Raw genomic sequence first — 20,774 nt, 5'->3', positions numbered from 1 at the left:
ATGGCTCGACAGCTCCACAGCTCTGCATTTTTTCAGCTTGGGCAAAGGAATGTGGCTCAGGAGTTTCACAATGCTGTGACCAAGACCCACAGAAAGAAAAGAAATTGTTTAAGCCAGACAGAAAGCTAACATTTTTAGAACCACAAATTTTAACCAGTGAACGGAGAAGAGCTAGAGAATCTGTCTGAGGTTCCCTCTCTCTTCCTGCTGCGAGAAGGCAGGCAACCCAGCCATCCACCTATCCTCTGCCATCACCACAGCAGTAACAGTTACTAGAATCTTGCTTGTTTCACCACCTGCAAGAGAAATAACAAGGATTTATTTTTACCAGAAGTGGTATTAACAAAGCAAACAAATGCCCAATAGCTTCTCCATCTCGGTGTCCTGCCCAGAATTTATTAGCCAAAGAAACACTCCATCCTACCAACGGAAGGCTGCTTTACTCGCAAGAGAGCTCGTGACTACAGAAAACCGCAATAAAAAACTGATAAAGACAGAGTATAAAGTAGAGTTTGAGAGGTAGAAGATGAGTAAAAGAGCCCAATCTCCAGCGCTGACCAAAAATGGAAATGCCAGCAATACTGAAATAGAAGCAGCATGAGAATAAACTTCCCTTCATAGGTACGTGAAATGAATCCCTCTTCAAATCGCTTTCTGAAAAAGGGTTTTCAGTGTGATCCCTAACTGGCCCTCCACTAATCCTAAGACACAAGTCACCCAACCGTTCTGAGAACGGGAGAAAGTATTTTGCACTCATTTACAGGAGTCAGGATTCCCAGCTCCTGCATTTCTGCCTCGCTGAGAATTCAGTTGACTTCCTTGTCTTAACTCATCATACTCTTCCTGCTGTACCTTGAGCTAGGGCACAGTAGAAATTTGATTCATTTCCCTACCAAGTTCCTAGACACATACAGATTTTGTAAGTACACGCACCTACAGGTCACTACCAGAGACTTTGAAACTGAGCTGATCTCACTTCGGAACCACAGCGGCGTTCACACCGCACAGAGGGACCAGGCTCAGTCACTTACACACAGAATTACACACGCACGAGGACACACACACACACACACCAGGACAACCATCCCCTCGCTGAGAGCAATATTCTGCTCCCACCTCTGTGGCAAATCCAAGCTGAACTGCTTAAAGCAGCTGGAAAACAGACTAACTTCGACTGCTTCCCCCCCAAAATAGCAAATACAAAAAAAGGCTGTTTCTGCCAAGCAGCGCTGAATACACCGCATTCCATTTCATTAAAACAATTACTCAGAAGCCAGCCAAGAATTACATAAAGCTTCCTCCCCAGCCCCTTCTCTCCAGCCCTCCTCCCCAGCCCGCGGCGCGAGGATGGGGTCGCGGTGAGCGACAGCAGTGGGCAGCAGCCAGCGCCCCGCTCCTCGTGCCGTGCTGGCTGTGCCACCCCAAAAAGACATTTCCCTGAGCCAGGCAATGCCATCAGGGAACCCCAGCCAGCCCTAGCAGGACGGCATTTCACACAACAAGCAGTGCCACGGTGAGCTGCTCATGTAGTGTGCTCCCTCGTGTTCGATGGCAAGTTGGCATCCAGCAAGTTGAGCCGTACCCAACTCCTAGAGGAAAGCGAAGGGTAACCTAACAGCTTTTGTCTCTGACTCATGTGGTCACGGCTTCCAAGCACGATCCCGAGGCAGAAGGTGCTGGAGGCGCCAGATTTAAGCAATTAAGCAGCACAGGAGCAGCATGCCAGAGCAGCTGTGCTTGTGAGGCACTGCCCAAGGGACCCGCTGAGGACAGCCAAGCAGCAAAGCTCAGAGTAAGCACCAGCAGGGCAGCCTGAACACCGCAAGTTTTGGGTTCTGAGAACATGACTGACAAATTCATCCCGAGCCCCACGCGGCCCGGCCTGCCTGACAGCTCCGAGCTCCTCACGTTTCACAGCACAAGTCGGAGGCAGCTCCTCGTGGCCAGCACCGCTCACCCACCCACAGCCCCGAGCTGGCCGCTGATAAGAGATTTCATGACGTGGCTGAAATGGCATTTCGCTCCCTCCCCCCCGTGCTCCAGCTCTCTGCAGGGATCCTGTCTCACTGCCGGAGCTGCTCGCAGCCAGGCAGAATGGTTCCAGCTGTGTCTCACGCTGCCTAGCCAGACCTACGCGGCCCAAGAAACGTCTCCCACGTGAAAGGAGCAGGAGGCAGAGCTGCAGCCTGGCACAGCTCTCCCCAGGCCTCTCACTCCCTCTGCCCCAAAGGGTTTGTTTGCTGGAGACAACCACGAACCCGTTACCTGCGGGGCAGCAAAGCCAGGGGACGTGCAGTGAGCCTCAGGCCCTCTTGTCTGATGATCCAGTTCAAGTTAGTGGTTCCGACCTAAAGGAAAACTTTTCCAAGAGAAGCCTCGAGCTTGTTTAGACCCATGAAAGAGGGCAGAACATGGGAGTACTAAACCCCCTAAAGCAGCAAATCACTTACAGCACCCCTTCTTTACAGGAGGTAAAGGTCCACACCTACAGCGTGACCTTTTCTACCTCTAGTTTTCTTTGCCCTCTCCCGCTATTAGAAAAACCCAACCTCAGCACAGTCCCCGAGCCACCACAAACTTCCCTACAGCAGGGGGTGAATTTCTCTGCTCACCTTGCTCTTGAAGGATGGAAATAAAACAAGGTCCCTCGGGGATCTAGTCAGACACGGGCTAATTCTGTCTGCCAGCTCAGTTTTGCAACAAAAACATGGCATTGCTTTATGCCAGGAGACCCCATACAGTTTGATTTATAGCTAAGCCGTTTAAAGCACAATTCCCCATGCAAAGTGTCATTCAGAAAGTTCATTCCCTGGAGCGGCATTTACTTTTTTTCAACATTCTTTACATCATTTGCAAAACGTTAGAGGTTTAAACAATTGCAATGAGCAGTAAAAAGAACAAGAGCTCCAGCTACACTCCAGTGCCTGCTGCCAGACACGCTCAGCAGTGCCCCGCAAAGCCTGCTGCACTGAACTCACACGCACCAGGAGCACGGTGAGAAGTGCCATGCCAAACTGCTTTTGAAGTCTTCCAACTGCCCAAACCTCATTTAAATAACTCAGACTAAAGCCGTTCACAGCGCAGAGGCACTCCGCCGCAGGGAAAGGGAGTCGGGAACTAACACTGCAGGCTGCCTCCTCCTGGGGCCTCCCACAAGTTCGCTGGGATCCTCAGCTTGTAGTTTATCCTTAGATAAATTTCCCATGTAAATTCAGAATAATTACTGGCTGCTCCAAGAAAGAGCTGCATGTCTATGAGCAGAAAAAAAAGCTTACCAGATTCCTAAACAGGACAAGCATGTAACCTCTGGGACTCGAGCTCCTCTAACTGAAACATCAAAACCACCGAAGCTGTTCTCACTGCAGTTGCTGTTTCTACTTTGTTTGCTCTATGAAGACTTAAAAACATACTTCAAAGTGTCCGAGTGCTCCAGAACCCCAGCACGCAGGAGAGAGCAGGGATTTTAGCACGAGCCAATCAAGGGAGGCTGTCCCCAGCCATCCGGTTTGCGTGGCTCTGGTTCCATTTGCAGTGAGAATGAACATAAATGGGGAAAAAAAAGCACAAGTGATGTGACACAGTCATTACCCACCTCCTATTTTTATGGTATATCTTTAGCACACGACATTCTTTGAATGACTTCAAGACATTTTGTGGTAAAGGGAAAGACTCGAGCAGAACTGCTGTGGGGAACTTGGAAGGGAAAGGAAATCTCTTCTCCCTGCTCACTGCCTGTCATAACAGAGGCTGAAGAAAGGATGAGCAATCAGCAAGGCAGAGAGGGAACATAAACAGAGCTGAGAAGGGAAGAAAAAACTTATAAATCTAATCCAAACTTGCCATTGTATGCTTTTCCAGCAAGGGAAACAGGAGAAGCTTCAAAGAGTTACTATTCTGAGACACTCAGCCAGAAGCTATTTTAGAAACACGGCGATCTTAACAAACATTAAGCACACTTTGCAGGTAGGGAGCTGTTACCCCGCTGCAAGGACGGAGGAGCGACATGCCCACGGTCGGGGCAAGTTTCTGGAGCTGTAAATCAATCGTTACTTTATGCTGGATTAAACACGAAGTCCAGCTCCAGGAGGCGGCCTCACCCAGTCCCCAGCCCCCTGCCCACGCCCTGTGTCAGGACTAGGATTTGTACAAACACATGGCCAAAAAGGGCAAGGAGGGGATCTGGCTGAAAAGAAACCAATTAAAATAAGGATTTTCAGGGGAACCAGCCTGCTGAGCCAGCCACGCGTGCAGCGGTTATGCTGACATGATGAAGGGAGATGGGGAAAAGCAGTGCTGCAGCCAGCAGTTAGGTCAGGCTAACCCCGTCTGAAATCGCAACTCCCACGCTGTCCCCAATCCGGTTAGTTTTAGCCCAAAAGGGAAGGAGCGGGGCCCCTCCTTGCTTCTACGTGGAGCTGGATCTGCTTATCTTGCTATGGGACATGATAGCACGGCTTACTGACCCCACAGCAAATTGTCTCCTCCACTTGGGTGAGCGGGCAGGCGAAGGGGCCGCTCTTCCAGCACAGCCGTGACCTGAACCCATTCGCTCTGCAGCCCGATTACTCACTGGGTAAGCAGCAGGGACATGAGATGGGGAAGCAGGAATCACCATTTTTGGCTGACTCCTGCATCTGAAACTAAACCGAAGGAGATGTGCAGCGAGACTCTGCAAACACTGAAAAACAAGAGCCGGGCCCAAAGGTCCCCATGGTTCCCGGCTTGGCGTTTTTATATTTAACAGCCCCACAGACATGGCATGGTGCACTCCTAGGGGTGTTACTAAACCCGAGTTAGCTAGGACGGGCTGGAACAAGCAAGAATCTCACTCCTTAAGCCCCATCTTCTCATCATACGCTGTGGGAGCTTCCCACAGACAATGTCTCACTTTCAGGCAGCAGAGACAGAAGAACGTCTTCATTACCAGCTTCCGCAGCGGACAACGAGGGACAAAGACAAGGGCGGGGAGGCACAGTCTGGGACACAGAGCAGGAAGGTGGGACCCGAGATCCCAGTCACTCGTGGCCATTTCCCACCACCACTGGATCCAGAACCCGGCCTGGCCTCCTCCAAAGCTGCAGCAGACGCCGGGTGTCACAGCTAAGGCAGCAGTCCAGTTCTAAGAGGCTCGTTTTGTGGCCACGGGCTGTTTACTGCTCCCCCACAGCTGCTGCACAGATTCGATTTGAGGAATTTATACATATCTGGTGCAGGAGATCAGAGAAACTGCTCTCGTGCAACCAGAAGCGCGCTGTCCCTGCTTGTTCTGCAGCCAGGCTTCAGCTCTCTCTGTCACTGCAGAGTTTCACAACATGTTCCATGCAGTCAGTACAGGTCGAGGGAAAAGGGGTGAGGAAAAAAGGGTCCAGAGAAATTGAGGTGCTCGGATACCCCAGGAAAGAAGAGAGACAGAACTGAGTTTTCTAAGAGGTTACCCATTCCTTCCTCTGCTGGTGGAGATGGTGTCAGAGGATCAATTTGAACCAGGAGGGCAGCTGAACACTTGGGATAAGTTGACCTCTCCCAGCGAGAGACAAAGGAGCTAAAGACAGCGCGGAGTCCAGACTTTCCATGGAAATAGAGCAACAAGAAAAGAAGCCTCTCTCTGCATCGCACGCCGCTCGAGGCAGAGGACTCCCTGTCTGGGTTGCTCGGGACAATGAAGCCCCTGTCTCACGAGGGGTCAGAGCAGCTAAGAAGCTGAAACAAGTCAGAACCCCATTGTGCAGGGCATTAGTCCTGTTTACAGGCTTCTCGCCCAGCAGCGGGAACGGCTCAGGAACCTGAGCCAGGAGAAAGCCGAGGGACCTGGCAGCTTTGCCCGTGTTTCCTCCCCAGAAAGGCACCGAGAGCACGGCCCCGCGGGGCGCAGCCATCCCCGAGAGCTGGCAGACAGCAGCAGGAAAGGCAGGAATCCCCCCCAAATGCTGCCACCACAACTCAGCAGCAGGTCGGTCTGAGAGATTCAGCCCTGAACAGAGGGAGGGTGACAGCTCCTGGAGCAGAGGGAACACCTCCTGAAGCAAAAGCTCCCGTGGAGCTCAGTCTTTGTGACCAGAGCGCTTAAAGCCACGTCGCTAGACAAACATCCTCCGACAGGCGAACCTCCTACAAGTGAGCAAACACCTAAAATAAGCTCACAGACCGCTTTGCACGCACAGCCAGAACACGGCCATAAATACGTTCCTGCTGAACAGCAGAACCAACTGCTTCGTAAAACACCTCTCACTCTGGTGAATTCTCTAGTGAAGGCTGTTTTGTTCTTGATTGCAAACTCCAGTTAAAAAAAAAAAGAAGTCTGAACTCTTAAAAACAATAAAAAAACAAGCAGTAGACAGGCAAGAATTTCAAAGCCACCAAAAGAAAGCTGCTAAAAGCAACATCACTTCTGCCTGGAGTTACCAAAGCTCTCACTAAATAAATTACGAAAATAAAACAACGCTAAACAAAGACTCCACAGTAGTGTTTGCAAACAACCTCTTCCAAAAAAATAAAAGACGAAAGTTCCTGAAGCTGTGAAATCTTTTCTCATCCTCGAAACCAAAGCACTACAGCTTTTTGCTAGCTCTTGAAAACCAAGACAATGTACAAAAAGTGAAATTAATCTTTTGGCCCCTACAAAACTAAACAGTAACCACGCTGGCCCCACAGTAAATATACAAAGTTAAAAACAAGTAGGGAAGATTAGCTTGAAAGAAAAACACTGAAGGTCTTTTGTTTTTATTGAAAGAGAACTCTTTGAAGCTGTAAGAAAACACTCAAAGTCAAAAATTGAGCGGTATCTGACTACAGCAACTGCAGTGCCTCCCTCCTCCCTCTCTCCCCAACCCGACACTTTGCAGGATGGTGATGTCTTCCCCCACGGCCAGCAGACCCCTCAGCCTGCACGCACGCTGCTCACACAAGGCAGCTCCACAGAACCAAGAATTCAACAGCTAATTCAAACTGCCTGAGGCAAACAGACAGGCTGGATCGCTGGCTTGCTGGAATTACAGCCCACGAGCACACAACTCCCCCTGGGAAAGCCCAGGAAGGGGCAATGCCCCCCGAGGCAGGATGTGTGCTCCGTAGGACTCGGCTCCACACTCGGCGCCAATTCCCAGCGCGGCAGAACGCCCAACTCACGCCGCGAGCTTCCTGTCAAACTCCAAGCACATCCGCATGGCGCGCTTCCTCCAACACGGACGGAAGGCAATCTGGACGGGTCTGGGGGGCTGCCTGGACGCAGGGCTTCCTGGCCCTGGCCCCACAGCATGCCAGCTCCATCGGGAGCCAGCACCAGGTGCCCCGTGCCCCAGCTGCTCTCCTGGGGCAGAGCTCTGGAGCAGCTCCCTGCGTGAGCTGCGCACCGCAACGCCATTTCTCCAGTGCTGGGGGCGGGGAACAAAAAAACACAAAGTTCTTTAAGCTCCAACAAAATCCCCAAAGCAACCCTTTCTCGCAGGGGTGAGAAAACCCACCCTACCCAGTCCAAGCAGCATGAAACCAAGATACTTCTGCATCTCCATTTTGCAGCGCAAAAGCACACACAGATCAACACTCCAGAAGCTCCCAGCTTCTGGAGGGGAGAGGGACGGCTAAAACATGTTTGTAAGTTTGGGGAGTTAGGGACAGAGGCATAACAGGCCCCGTGAGGCGTTCCCTCGTGCCCAGCACGTCCGTCAGCCCCCGGTTGTGTCCGCACCACACAGGGTCAGAAGCACAGCGCAGGAGCATTTATCTCGGCTCATTTTACACAGCATCAGCTCTGAACCCACGAGGCACGTTCACTCAGGTTCAATGCTAAACTACTCCGGGGCCAAAAGCGGCCCTGGCAGCAGCACAGCTACGTGTGTGTGGCACCGTGCCCAAACCTCTGAGCCCTGCCGGACCAGCCTGGCTACGGCCAGAGCCAGAGCAGCCATCTGGATCCACAGCATGGTTAATCCACAACTTGGATAATCCACACAGAGATAACGAAGGAAGAAAAACAAACAACGCTCGCTTCAGTTCAAAATGAGACTTGTTTCAGAGGAGCTGTATCAGCACAGCCTTGCTGCCTTACTTATGCATCCCAAGGTGAGCGCCTTTAGGAAAACAAGGGAGCAACTTAGGGACTAACAACAACTGGCAGAGGGAAAACAGGTGGCGTGATCTTTTATGGTGACTTCTGCAGACCAAAGACATTATCTTAGAAATAAATGCTCCACTTTTCTTGCCCAACCGATTACTGTTAAGATAGTCAGATCTGGTCCAATGTGAAAGGCTGCACAAGAATTGAGAAAGACCTGGTGTGACCATGGCTTGATGAGACGAGAAGTTCTATTTCAAAAATCAGATTAAAACTTCCACTTTTGATGGCACTAACGCTCAACACTGCAGAAGAATGCACAAATTCAGACCTTTTCCAATGCATTCTTTGCAGCTCCCTTCTAATCCTCACCCAGAGGAAAGAAAGAAACGTGCTGAAGCTGCAGCAGCCTATCTGGCCAACTGGAAAGCCACCCGGCTCCGTGAATGGCAGGAATGCATCACTTGCAGCTGGCAGGGCACAACGCTGGGAGCACGTTGGCGGGACCGCAGCTGTGCCCACACGACGCCCCACGCGGGCTCACCTCAGGGGCTGCTCGGTGAGGCTGCCCTGGCTGCACGGGTCCTGCCCTGACCAGCCACACATTGCTCAGCGCCCTACGAGCACGATGGAGGAGCAGCAGCAGGAGATAACCGTGAGATAACCATGCTGAGGGGTGGGAGAAATGGCAAACGGACCCACCCGGGCTGAAGCACACGGCGGCTGCTGGCGGAGTGGGGACTCAATGCCAGTGCCACCAGCCCGGTGCTGAGGCTGAGGTTGTGCCCCACCAGCAGGAATCCCTTGCTCAGCAGCTGAGGGCCTCCTGGCCGCCCTGCTCTCCTCACCAGCCCCCTTCAGGGCCCTTTTTATGGGGGTGTGAGCCCCGGCTCTGTGCCGCCAGCTCCCCGCGAGGCTGTGGCTGCAGCAGGGCAGCGATCCTCCTGCGGCACATCCCCCCTGGAGGGCTGCCTCTCCCTGAGGGGGCTGCAGGTAACGGGGCCCGGCCGGGCTCCGCCGCTACCCCCGGCCGCCCTCACGGCGTCCCCACAGCTCGGAGGGGATCCCACGGGGGGGAGCCGGGGGGCAGCGGGGCGAAGCCGAGCCCCGAGCGGGACCGGGAGCCCTGAGGGGGTCTGAGGGGACCCTGAGGGGTCTCGGGAGGCTCCGAGGGGGCTTCCCCCGGGCTCAAACAGCGCCGGGCACCGCGCAGGGACTCACCCAGGTCGTCCATGGTGCCGCCGCCGCTCCCGCCCCGCCGCCGCCGCCCGCTCTCCTCAGCGCCTCGCAACTTTCCCGCCCCGCCCCTGCGCGCCCCCGACGCTGCCTCAGCGCGCGCGCCCGCCGCCGCCCCCTGCCGGCGGGAGCGGGCGCGGCCCCGGCCCCCCCTCAGCCCCCTTCAGTCCCCTCAGTCCCCCCTCAGTCCCCTCAGTTCCCCTCAGTCCCCTCAGCCCCTCTCAATCTCCTCAGCCCCCCTCAGTCCCCATCAGTCCCCTCAGTCCCCCCTAACTCCCCTCAGTCCCCCTCAGCCCCTTCAGCCCCCCTCAGTCCCCTCAGTCCTCCCTAGCCCACTCAGCCCCCCTCAGTCCCCCTCAGCCCCTCTCAGTTCCCCTCAGTTCCACTCAGTCCCCCCTAACCCTCCTCAGTCCCCCCTAACTCCCCTCAGTCCCCTCAGTCCCCCTCAGTCCTCTCAGTCCCCTCAGCCCCCCAGTTCTCGTTACCGCAGTGGGAGCTGTGGTGAGGGGTTTGGGTGCAGCCCTGCTGCCCGTAGGTGACAGCAGCCCCCAGGGGACTTATGCCAAGCCTCACCCCGCACCCAGCACCCCTCAGGAAGCCACGTCCCCGCACAGCTGGGGGACACCGCGAGCAGGAACGGAGGCTGGCACCCTGTGTGTCACCCCAACACCAGGACCTTGCCTGACACCTCCTTGTGGGGCTCTGGGCAAGGTTTAAGGCGCAATGTGGAGGGATTTGTGTGTTTTGTGTACATAAATGTGCTTCCCGCACTACGTGAGAGGGGTTGTGCTCAGCATCTGTCGCTGCTTTTCCACGACTGAGCAGTAATAGCTGCAGGATGTGTCCCCTCGGGTGGGGTGACGTGCACCACCAGCATTATTTGCTGGTACAGAACAGGGGTGGTCAGGATCAGGCCCCCTCCCGTGATCCATGCTTCTTCCAGCAGCAAGTAGCAGGCAGGTCTTGGCTCGGGTTGTACCTCTACCTCTGCATGAATAAAGTTTCCGCTGTGCCCTGTTTGCATTGCAGCCCAGTACGCAATGTTCGTCACCAGCTTCCTACCGGATCCTTTGTGAGTGTGGCAGTGAGTGCAAATCAAAACAACAGCAACAACAAAACCAGCTTTTTTTCTGTCTCAGGGCAAAAATGAACTTCTCATCGGGATGCATGCAGAAGAAACAGGTTGTGTCCAAGCTGCTGAATATAAAGATGAGGAGTCTCTGCCCCTAAAACTTTGCCCTGTGACTTAAGCACTGCTGTGGAAGGGTGACTGTGGTGGATGGCAGAGCTGTTGTGAAAGGGACGCGATCCTCCACTTGTACAGCTTTTAAACCAAGCCTATTCTCATTGCACTAGTCATAATCAAGTGCTGTTTACAACTGAATTCTTTTTCACACCCTAACATTTCCTACCCAAAATTGGCACCTCACAACCCTCCTGCGGTTTCCCAGTGAGAAGGGCGGGTTAAAAGCCAAGCTGCTACAACAGCTGCTCAGAGGGGTGGGCTCAAACAAAACCCACCCAATGTTCACCATTCTCCGTCCTTCCTAGTGCCACGTAACTCCTGTTTGCTCCCCATCTACCTGCTCTCTGCCTCTGAAATGCTCCTGGACTTGTGAACACCTGCCTGATGCTCAAGCCCCGTGCACGCACAGCTGCAGTTCCCTGGGGACAGCCGCCCCAGCGAGCTCTTCCCCAGCAGAGCAGCAGCCGAGGCTTGCCCAGAGGCAGCTGGTGGGACCGAGGGGGAAGCGATGTGGGAACAGCTGCAGCCCTCAGAGCTGCTGCTGCTGGGGAACGAAGGCACGTCATGCATCAGAGTATGCGGTGCTTCCTCTTGCATGCTGCCCCGCGACTACAACACGGCATGACTCAACCCTTATCTTTCACAGAAGTTGTGACAAGAAGTTGTTGTTCTCATTCGCAGATGGGAAACGAGGCTGGCAGCTGGAAATAAAGTCAGACAATGAGTCAACGTGAATTTAAGGCCGGACTTCACAACTTCCTGCCTCCACACAGCCCAGGGTGCTTGCTGAAGGCATCTTTCTCCTTGTCAAAGAGTAGCTAACCAGCTATGGACCAGCCCCACAACTTTTCGGGGGGCTTAACCCACTGGCCTCCACACACTCTGCACTCAGAAACTGGATGGATTAAATCTCTGCCTGCCCACTGTGATCAGTAATCTCAGACTGGAGAAATCCAAGCTCATTTCCTAAGAGGTGTTATGAAAAGCACCAGGCTAAATCTGTGTCAGAGAAGAACAGATATGAAGCTACAAGACTTGTAAGGCACATTTAGAGCCTACCTGTGCACTTTGGAGAGTGACTTGAAACTGCAGAGTGAAGAGAATAACTGAACTGCAGTGCGTCCTCTGCACTGCGCCACAGGGACATCCTGCAAGGGGACGTGGCTCTTTCTTGGGGTGGACACAGAAGGAAAATTCAGGCAGAGCCTCAAGCCTGAAGGTTTCCATTAGCTTAGGGAGATGGCAGCACACTTCAACATCACGCTTGGTGGAAGGACCTAATACAGCAAACAGAGTAAAGGTGACTTCTAGCACAGGGTGGGGGCCATAGCTTTGTGATACTGGGTGAAGGAACCACTCGGGGGGATTGTAGCAGATGGTTCTGTTAGAAGGAAAGAGAATCAGTCAAGGAACACATATGACACTTATCAACTGACCTTGCTTCAATGAACCAAACAAGTACATGAACTGCATTACTCATTGTCTACTACACATGACTTCAGCACTTATTGCTGTGCCTCATTCTGACAAAGGGTGACGGCATCCCGCCAACTCGGGTTTTGATTTCAAATAGATATTGCCAGTACCGGAGTGCAAACAGGGGACAAATGCCATCGAGGAGGTTTCACTGTCATTCTTCAGTCACCGTTGTGTATAACACCCCAGCCCAGCTGACATTACAAACCTGATAAAGAGGGAATATCAATGTCTGCTACTAATTTCCCTACTCCACCTCGTTATAAACAGCTGCCTAACCCGGGGCCAGCCAGGCAGGGTACACTCACCCGGATGGCACGTGTGGCTGTACAGAGAGCCTCAGAGCTAACTGGCCGCAGCGTAAACCATATGGGATGTGCAGAGACAGAGGGGGGCTGCTTCCCACTGCGCAGGAGATACGGCCCAGGATGCTGGTGTGTGGTGGTCACGGGTCTCCTCTGCGGGGCGGGGGCTTAAACTGATGAGACAGGATAGATGCGCATGGGGTCACCCGGAGGGTTTTACACCAAAGCCAGCAGCCGCTTTGTGCAGAGCAAAGAAGCGGGAAGTCTTCGGCAACAAGGAGCCATTTTCTAAAGGAAAGGCTACTGCTGGATGAATCCAACCCCTACTAGTTCAACTTGTCTATTATTTCACACGAAAATTCAGTCTCCGTAGAGACTGTCAAAAATTGCCAATGCCGACTATATTTCAAGTCGTCATGGCGGGGTATTGGGAAAAGTTTTCAATTAGCAATAATCGCGCCTCGGATTAACCTCATTGGCTACGATACTGCCACTGCGCAAAGCTGACAGAATAACCCCTCCGCCGCCACCCCTCGCCCCGGGGCCGCCTCCGAGCTCACGGCGAGCCCCCCGCCGCCTCTCCCCCCGCCCGTTCCGGTGCCCCCCGCCTTCCCCAAGCCCCTCTTATGCCCCCCGGTCCCGTTCCGGGTGGGGAGCGCCCCGTTATCTGCCCGGTACCGAGCGGCGGGGCGGCCGCGGGGGTTGCTGGGAAGCGGTATGCAAATTGATGGTGACGTCATTTGGCACGCCCCGCCTTGGCGCGGGATCCCCCGCCCCTGGCGGGTGGAGGCAGGGAACGGGGGGTGAATGGGATGGAGGCAGGGGAGGGGTGGGGGCTGAATGGGATGGAGGCTGAATGGGGACGGAGATGGAGGCAGAGAGAGGGTGGAGGCTGAATGAGGATAGAAGCTGCACGAATATAGAGGCTGAGGGCTGCTAAAGAGTAAATTTGGATTGAGGCCAGAGCCTCCCCCGTTTTCGTCCCTTCTATTTTTTAACCAGCTAACAGCAGCCTCCGGAGAGGCTCTCAAAAATTGCCAATGCCGACTGTATTTCAAGTCGTCATGGCGGGGTATTGGGAAAAGTTTTCAATCAGCAATAATCGCGCCTCGGGTTGACCTCATCGGCTACGATACTGCCACTGCGCAAAGCTGACAAGTCCTTCTCCCCGCAGCCTCCACCCCGCCGCCGCCCCCCCGCCCAGCTCAGAGCGCGCCCCCCCCGCCCCCCGGCGCGCCCCCGCCCTGCGCGCCCCCTGCCCCGCCGTGCCCGCGCCCCCAGCCCCCGCTTTGGGGAACGGGAGGGGCAGGGGGCAGGGGGGAGGCTGCGGGGCAAGGGAGGCCCGCGGAGGGTGCTGGGAGGGCGGTATGGTAATGAGGGGGGCCTCGCCCCTTTCCTGGGCAAAAAGGAAGAAAATCCGCCGGGTTTTGCCCAAAACCACCCGTTTCCCCTCAAGGGGAGGCGCCTCGCAGAGAACAACACATGAGACCGAGCGTGCTGTTACCCAACGTGTTCAGCGCCCGGTGCAGTGCTGAGGATCCGGGGGGCTCCGTGCCCCTCGTGGCACCGCTCCCAGCATCACCTCGGCTCCACGGGCCAGCAGCAGCCTGCCCAGGCCTGGCACAGAGGCCGGCTGAACCTAACGCCAACGAAAAAGCTGCACGACCACCACACGGGGCAAGCCCCTCAGTGGTGGAGAGTTGACTGGTGAAAGGGTTCAGGGCTCGGGCTGTGCCCTGGGAGAGGTGCAAGTGGCTGAAAAACTCCAACCGCCCCTCACGTCTCATCCACACCTCCTTCAGGAGCCGTTCGGAGAGTGGTTGTGGCGTGCTGACCTCGGGTTTGGTCTGGCAACATTCATCCAACACACTAGACCTGACTGCTGTTATCTGCCCACCCTTGGTGCCATGGTCCTTTTCCACATCTTTCACCCACCCTTTTTCCTGTCATTCCAACTACCTCCACCAGGACCCCCCGCCTGGCTCAACCTCGGCCAGCACCGAGTGGAGGCACCAAGGGCACGAGGATGGGGCCGACGTACTGTACTGTCCCTGTGTCCCCTCGCACTCCAACCAGGCACATGTCCCCAGCGAGGTGTCCTTAACCACCCCCAGTGGATTTTCCTTCCATTATTTGCTCAGCCACATTCTGAGGCTAAAACCTGACAAGTAAGCAGCAGCGAAAGGAAAACGCAGGCTTCCATAAGGACACAGACCTACAAAACCTTATCTACTACTTACATCCGTACCAAACCTGACTTTATTCTGTGCTTCCTGAGGGCAGCACGCAGTGTTTGCCAAGGCACACCTTTCAGGAAGGGGGACGATTTTTTTTTTCCTTGAAGCCTGGGAGTTGTAGTGTTTGCTCGGGCTCGCTGCAAACTACATTTCCCAGCAAACTCCTCGTCCGCAGGCCTGCAGAGGTCGGTCGGGCAGCACTATGACAGGTAGGTTTTGGGGCATTACTCACCATAAGGTGTTTCTGGCCCTGGCTGTGCACACCGTGCCCACCGCCCCTCTCCTCCCCCCCGTGTCATTGTTACAGAACAGGCTCGGGTGATGCGGTTCTGGATTTCTGCCCTGTAGCAAGCTGTCTGTCCTCTGCCTGCGCTGGCTGCTCTCTTCCTGCGGAGCTTTCGGATGTGTGTGAGAAAACAAACCCCAGCCGTGGGCCCTGGTAGGTAGCTTTACGGAGCTTTGCGTAAGCGTGGCTGGGTTTTGGCTTGCATTGTTGTTGTTCTTTTTTTAAATCTGAGCGCTTTGATATTGACGGCAGCCTTGCATTTCACAGGAAGCGTTCAACCCTTTGCAAGTTTCTCTCTGTCACTCACTGTCATGCTTCAGAGCCTCCCTCAAATGTACGCGCTGCTGTTCTTGCTGCTGCGCCCACCGCTGCCTTCTCTCTCTCCTGTGGGTCACCCTGTTTTATATCTCCATTTCATTCCCCCTCTGAACACTTCCTTCTGAGAGATCTTTTGATGATAAGGGGGGGAAATGGAGAATTTTCATCAGTTAAAGCAATTTAATCACCATCAAGCTGGCTTAGCAGCCTGCTGGGAGCATCACGACAGGACTTATTCTCGAAGCAAGTTACAGTTTATTGGGAAACTTTGTCCCTCCTAATTAATTAATATAGAAAATTAAACCTGTACAGAAGGAAGGCGCAACACTACTCTTGTTAAACAACAAAACAAGGCAAAAATCATCATGAACATAATCCTCTGCTTCGATATAAAAAAGAATTCGGGACTATAGTGGAAGGCTTTCCAGAATAAGCCTGCACGATTCAGCCCTGATATCAGTCAGCCCTGAAAAACACTGGCATGGCCACTGCGTCTGTACATTGGTGATTTCAGTCTAATTTACTAGGGTATGGTGCCATGGCCCTGAATCCAGGCAGCTCTCCCTGTAATTCAACTGATAATGAAGTGCTGGAGTTTAATTGAGACAAACCTACTCTTTGCCACTAGCATCTATTTAGTATCAAAATACAGCTGAACATCCAGACTTCCAGTGTATTCAGATATTGCTCTACTCACTGTAAGAATTGGTATTTGAGGAAGACCTGACTTGAGGCAAAGCAACTCAGACACAGCAGGAGTCTATAAAAACCAGCCAGGCTCCAGAGCTCAAGAAGGAGCGAGCTGCCTGCCTAGCAGACAAACAAGCTCGCTACTTGAAGAGCTTTCTCAGAGCTGCCACAGGTCTCACAGGCACGTTTCCAGCAGGCAGCCTTTAAGGAACTGTCCCTACACTGCAACAGCTCAGCTGTGAGGTGCTTGGTGCCCTCCTCAAACTGCCTTTAACACCCTCACACCTTCAGCACCCCTCTGTGAAAGGGACATGCAAACACTGTCCTCACACAGCAGGGTTTACTTAACTGCTCCAAAGTCATTCTGATTTTGTTAGAAAAAAAAAAAAAAAAAAGAGCAAAGAAAACTTATCAGCAATGTTTTCCAGAGAATCCAAAGAACATAGATCCAGGGACATGCTCTCTGCTTTCTTTTACCTGCCCTGTGTTCTGTTCTTGGCTTTTAGCTCAGCATGTTCTCTGCCAGGAGGTTGCCAGGGGGTTGCCGAGCCACCCGACTCCATCACCTCAGACACCACTCCGTGTCCAGGCCCTCTCCAAACTTGGCTTTCGTGCCAGCCTGTCTTCCCCCAGATCCTGTGGAAGTAGAGGAGCTGCAGCGTTTTGTTTCTAACTCCAAGAAGCTCTTTGTAATGACCGGGGCTGGAATCTCGACAGAATCAGGGATCCCAGATTACCGCTCTGAAGGAGTCGGGCTCTACGCCAGGACCGACAGGCGGCCCATCCAGCACGCAGAGTTTGTTCGTAGCACCAGTGCCCGGCAGCGGTACTGGGCAAGGAACTTCGTGGGCTGGCCCCAGTTCTCCTCCCACCAGCCCAACACGGCGCACCTGGTGCTGAGAGACTGGGAGAAACTGGGAAAGCTTCACTGGCTGGTGACCCAGAACGTGGACGCCCTTCACACCAAAGCTGGGAGCCAGCGCCTGACAGAACTGCATGGCTGCACACACAGGTACCCCGCGGGGACAGGAGGATGGCTGATGCTCTCGTGTCTCGATCGGGGTGACCAACATGTCAGTGCAGTGGTAGCTGCTGAAAAAGGAGGCAAAATGTAAAAGCTCTATGTTAGTGGAGATGGCGTGCTCAAGGGTGGTTTTGTGCTGGGGTGATGAGGATCGTGCACCAGCGCTGCTCACAGAGCGGTGTTTAAGAAACAAACAACTCCCCATTTTTGGAGTGCTGTTTGGGTCGTGCTTAGAACTTATATCAGTCCGAACCTCCCATTTCCTTGCTGCAGCAAATGTCCTCTTAGTGAAGGCAGGGGGATCCTGAGGATGCAAAGAGTGTCCAGGGCTAAGTAGAGAGGGTGGTGCCAGAAATGCACGGGCTGGTCGTCTGGAGAGGAGCCATCACAGTCTGCCTGTGGTCACCCAGAACTTCCTGATGAAAAAGCCAAGCCCTAACTGTGAGACGGGATGCACAGGGTTCAAAGTGCTTACCCTGGAGCATCCCTGCAAAGCAACAGCTGGAGGCAGAAAGACAGCTCAGTGACCTGCACTGTCTGTTACATAAATGGGGGCGATGACAACAGACTTTCCAGGCCTTCTAAGGAACAAGTTCCTCAGAGTTTGTTCCTTGTTCTAAGGAATGAGTTCGTTAGAAGCTTCTCTCTCTCTATTATGACTTTGCTCTGCATTTCAGGGTTTTCTGCCTGGGCTGTGGAGATCAAACCTTGCGCTCTGAGCTTCAGGAGCATTTTGAAGCTCTGAATCCCACCTGGAAAGCTGAAGCACTCGGTGTGGCTCCGGATGGGGACGTCTTCCTGACGGATGAGCAGGTGCGCAATTTCCAAGTCCCAGCTTGCAGTAAATGCGGTGGCATCCTGAAGCCCGACGTGACCTTCTTTGGAGACACGGTGAGCCGGGAAAAGGTGGATTTTGTGCACCAACGCCTGGCAGAGTCAGACTCCATGCTGGTGGCAGGATCCTCTATGCAGGTAAGGAGGTCTTCCTCCCACCCTGTGTTCCTGTTTCTGGGCTACTCTGCTGGCAACAAGTTCTTAGTCCCCCAAATTAGGACTGCTGTTTGCAGTCACCACAGCCACTTCAGAGCTTCTTGGTAATTTATTTTTACTGTTGTTGGGATTTAGTTCTACAGTTACCCTGTTTGAGCCTGCAACTCCACTGCCAGTCTCAGCCATGCTGCTGTAAATAACCCCATTCACACTTCAGACCTCACTCTGCTGCCTCCTCCATCACTGCCTTGGAGGCTCACAGTTGCCCATAAAGCCAGGATACCTGACACAATTCAGTTCCGCAAACATCACCACCCCACTTTTTTTTTTTCCTTGAATTTTTTAGTCTTTGCCAGCTGTCTAGGCCTCATGGAAAGCTGTGTGCAATACCAGAGTCTAGGACTTCTAATTTCTAATTAAGCTTCTGAAGAAGAGAGCAGAACTCTGCTTGCTGCTTAGGACTGTCCTTTGTATCACACCACGTTTTCTCTGTGAACTGTATTTTATCTGTAAGATAAGGTGGTCTAGAAAACCCTGGTGTTTAACCTGTGAAAGCTTTTGGAATAGAGTTTGTGTAAGAGATTTTCCAGGAACAGTTTCTATTACATTAAGAAAAACTAAAGCTTTCCAGAAAGGCAGAAAATGAAGGCTTGGCTGATTGCAATTCACTTCAGGATACTGGAGACAAATTCCTTGAGCTTGCACTTCTTAAGCACATAATCCTTTGCACAGGAATGATTGAAATGCCTTACGTTCATTCTTGTAGTACCTAAACTGGGCCATGTGAGAACCATCGAAGCAGAAGCATTTAAGTACCTATGATAACTAATAAAAACTGCTGCAGAGATTTACTAAAAGACAAGGGCTTTCCCCTTCAATGTATATATTTTCTACAAAAGTGGAAACCCTTCACTGATAAGAAGTCAAAAGCTGTTCTCTTCTGTGCACTCATGAGTGGAGAAACCTCCTACTTGAATTAAGTGCAGTTGCATAACATAGAGTGTACATACAGCCCCGTTTTTCTGCCAACAGCAACTACTTTACTTTCTTTAGACCTTTCTGTAGCTCTCCTTTGCCTGTGCTGCCAATAATTCTCTCTGCTGGTATTCCTGCAGGTATACTCTGGTTACAGGTTTGCTCTTGCTGCCCGGGAGAAGCAGCTGCCCATTGCAATCCTTAACATCGGGCCCACAAGGTTAGACCACTTTGCATCCTTAAAACTGAATTCCCGCTGTGGAGAGCTGCTGCCTCTGATCGTTGCACACTGACCCAGCAAACTGAACATCAGCAGCTATCAGGAGTAAAAATATTTCTCCAAGGTGAGTACCTTCCCTGGTCAGTCACCTTAAAGGGTAAGAAGATGGGTTTCTGTATCCATTAAAATCTGTGACTGAGATGTGCTAACTAAAAAGATGTTCCCACAATGCTCCCATCAAAAATACGTCTCCATCAAAGCCTGGCTGCAAATTTTCATCTGTACCTGGTATGCTCTGATGGGCTATTATACTGCTTCCCGTGATCATAAACAGAAAGCATACTCAGTGCAAATGCTCCCAGAAAATTAGGCAAAGGAGACCAGAAAACCTAGCAATGTTGACCTCCAATCCAGTTGTCACAAACAGAAAACTACAGGGGATCGGGGGCATCTGCAGATTCAGAGAATGTGATCAGTGCTGCTACCTTTGCACACAATTTTCATTGTAACAAACCAATTCATGAAAGTTTCTCAAGTCACTGTACTCGTACTGACAATTTGAAAGCTGTCTGGTTGAATTGATCCAGCTGATCAAAACACTGCTCTTTTGAAATGAGAATAACGAAAATGGTCGATTCCATCGATAAAGCAGCTTCTTACCTCCCCTCCTACAGGACTTACCATCTCAAAAGTGGAAAAACTTCAATCTCAGGGGCATCTGTGAGATCCTTACGTGTGGCCCCTGATGACACCAGGAGAGGGCAGCAAGCCTCGCGCATGTCGACCTGACCAGTTTGTTTCCTGCATTGACACCCGCTCCACTTAACAAGGAAGGAGAATGATGATGAAAATATGTCTTTTCTGCCTTACTTTGTCGTTGTAAACAGTGCCTTCTCTTTGCACTCACTGGGACAGGATAATCAGACATGTGAGAACAAAACACTTTTTTTTTTTTTTTTTTTTTGAATAGTTGTCCCAGGAGAAGAGTGAGGGGCAGGGAGTTTTACCAAGTAACTTGAGGTAGAATAGCAGAGGAGAGCAATGTGGAACACCACAGTATCAGCTGTAGGATCCGTTGCGATTAGTGGGCAAACGTGGGGCATGCTAAAGAGGGTAAGAACTCAAGGGGATTTGCTGTTGCCATTTAAAAAAAAATGGCTAAAAAGAGAAGCTGAACAAGAATACTGCTCTTGTAAGAAATGATTTGAAAGCACAGACTGCAAGGTTGACGTCTTTGAGCAAAGAGGGGAAGTCAGCACTTCTCTCAACTGTCAGCTGACCAGCTGAACTGCTTACTATCTGAACGCTTTAAAAATGGAATATTGTTGAGATGCCAGAGGATTTACTTTAAGCTAATATCTGACCAGAGCTGCTTTCAGTGTGGCTGCTACCTTTTGTAGAATGCATTTTTTAAAGATGTTATTTAATTAATGAATAACTAAGTAGTGAATTAAAATTGTTTACATGACTGATACTATTTGCATTGCAATTTCCTCTCCCTCCTGTGATTTATTTAAGGACAGTCTCAATAGCCAGTTTAGATTCATTTTTTCCATTGCAAAAATGCAGGATGTAATTACTAACAGTTGATGAATTGAGAGAGAGAGATGCAATTAAATCTGCACAATAGGTTTCCCTCAGGACTGAGCTCAAGCTATTCACAGATGTGATTTTGCACACTCCTAACAGATCTGTCACTACTGGGTAGCCATGTTTTGGTA

At 52.1% G+C, this 20,774-nt stretch overlaps 2 protein-coding genes across 6 annotated transcripts in view; one reads left to right on the top strand and one right to left on the bottom strand.

Moving 5' to 3' along the window:
- Positions 1 to 9,341, bottom strand: part of PXN (paxillin) — a 41,702-nt gene extending 32,361 nt beyond the window's left edge. For all 4 annotated transcript variants that reach the window (XM_084538695.1, XM_084538696.1, XM_084538698.1 and 1 more), the window contains exon 1: positions 9,272 to 9,341. In XM_084538695.1, coding sequence (XP_084394821.1) covers positions 9,272 to 9,284 — 13 coding nt within the window. In that variant the 5' untranslated portion in view covers positions 9,285 to 9,341. The remainder of the gene's footprint in view (positions 1 to 9,271) is intronic.
- A 5,323-nt stretch (positions 9,342 to 14,664) lies between these two features.
- Positions 14,665 to 20,530, top strand: SIRT4 (sirtuin 4). Of its 2 annotated transcripts, XM_084538691.1 has the most exons (6): positions 14,694 to 14,759; positions 14,858 to 14,989; positions 16,351 to 16,856; positions 17,546 to 17,840; positions 18,974 to 19,177; positions 19,728 to 20,530. In XM_084538691.1, the coding sequence occupies exons 3-5, from the start codon at positions 16,357 to 16,359 to the stop codon at positions 19,124 to 19,126; spliced, it is 948 nt and encodes a 315-aa protein (XP_084394817.1). In that variant the 5' UTR covers positions 14,694 to 14,759; positions 14,858 to 14,989; positions 16,351 to 16,356; the 3' UTR covers positions 19,127 to 19,177; positions 19,728 to 20,530. The 2 variants fall into 2 exon arrangements, with proteins under 2 accessions (XP_084394818.1, XP_084394817.1); XM_084538692.1 differs by lacking the exon at positions 14,858 to 14,989 and having other exon boundaries at positions 14,665 to 14,759.
- Positions 20,531 to 20,774: the final 244 nt, after the last annotated feature.

The sequence above is a fragment of the Aythya ferina genome (assembly GCF_964211825.1).
Source record: "Aythya ferina genome assembly, chromosome: 17".
In the NCBI taxonomy this organism is placed as follows: Eukaryota; Metazoa; Chordata; class Aves; order Anseriformes; family Anatidae; genus Aythya; species Aythya ferina.
The sequence above is the reverse complement of the archived record's forward strand: the minus strand, read 5'-3'. Positions and strand labels throughout refer to the sequence as shown.

Bases quoted from the DNA above. Each gene is read 5' to 3' on its own strand.
- SIRT4 (XM_084538692.1), top strand. From the start codon at position 16,357: ATGTTCTCTGCCAGGAGGTTGCCAGGGGGTTGCCGAGCCACCCGACTC. The intron at 16,857-17,545 runs GTACCCCGCGGG...TCTGCATTTCAG, and splicing joins CTGCATGGCTGCACACACAG to GGTTTTCTGCCTGGGCTGTG. The intron at 17,841-18,973 runs GTAAGGAGGTCT...GTATTCCTGCAG, and splicing joins TGGCAGGATCCTCTATGCAG to GTATACTCTGGTTACAGGTT.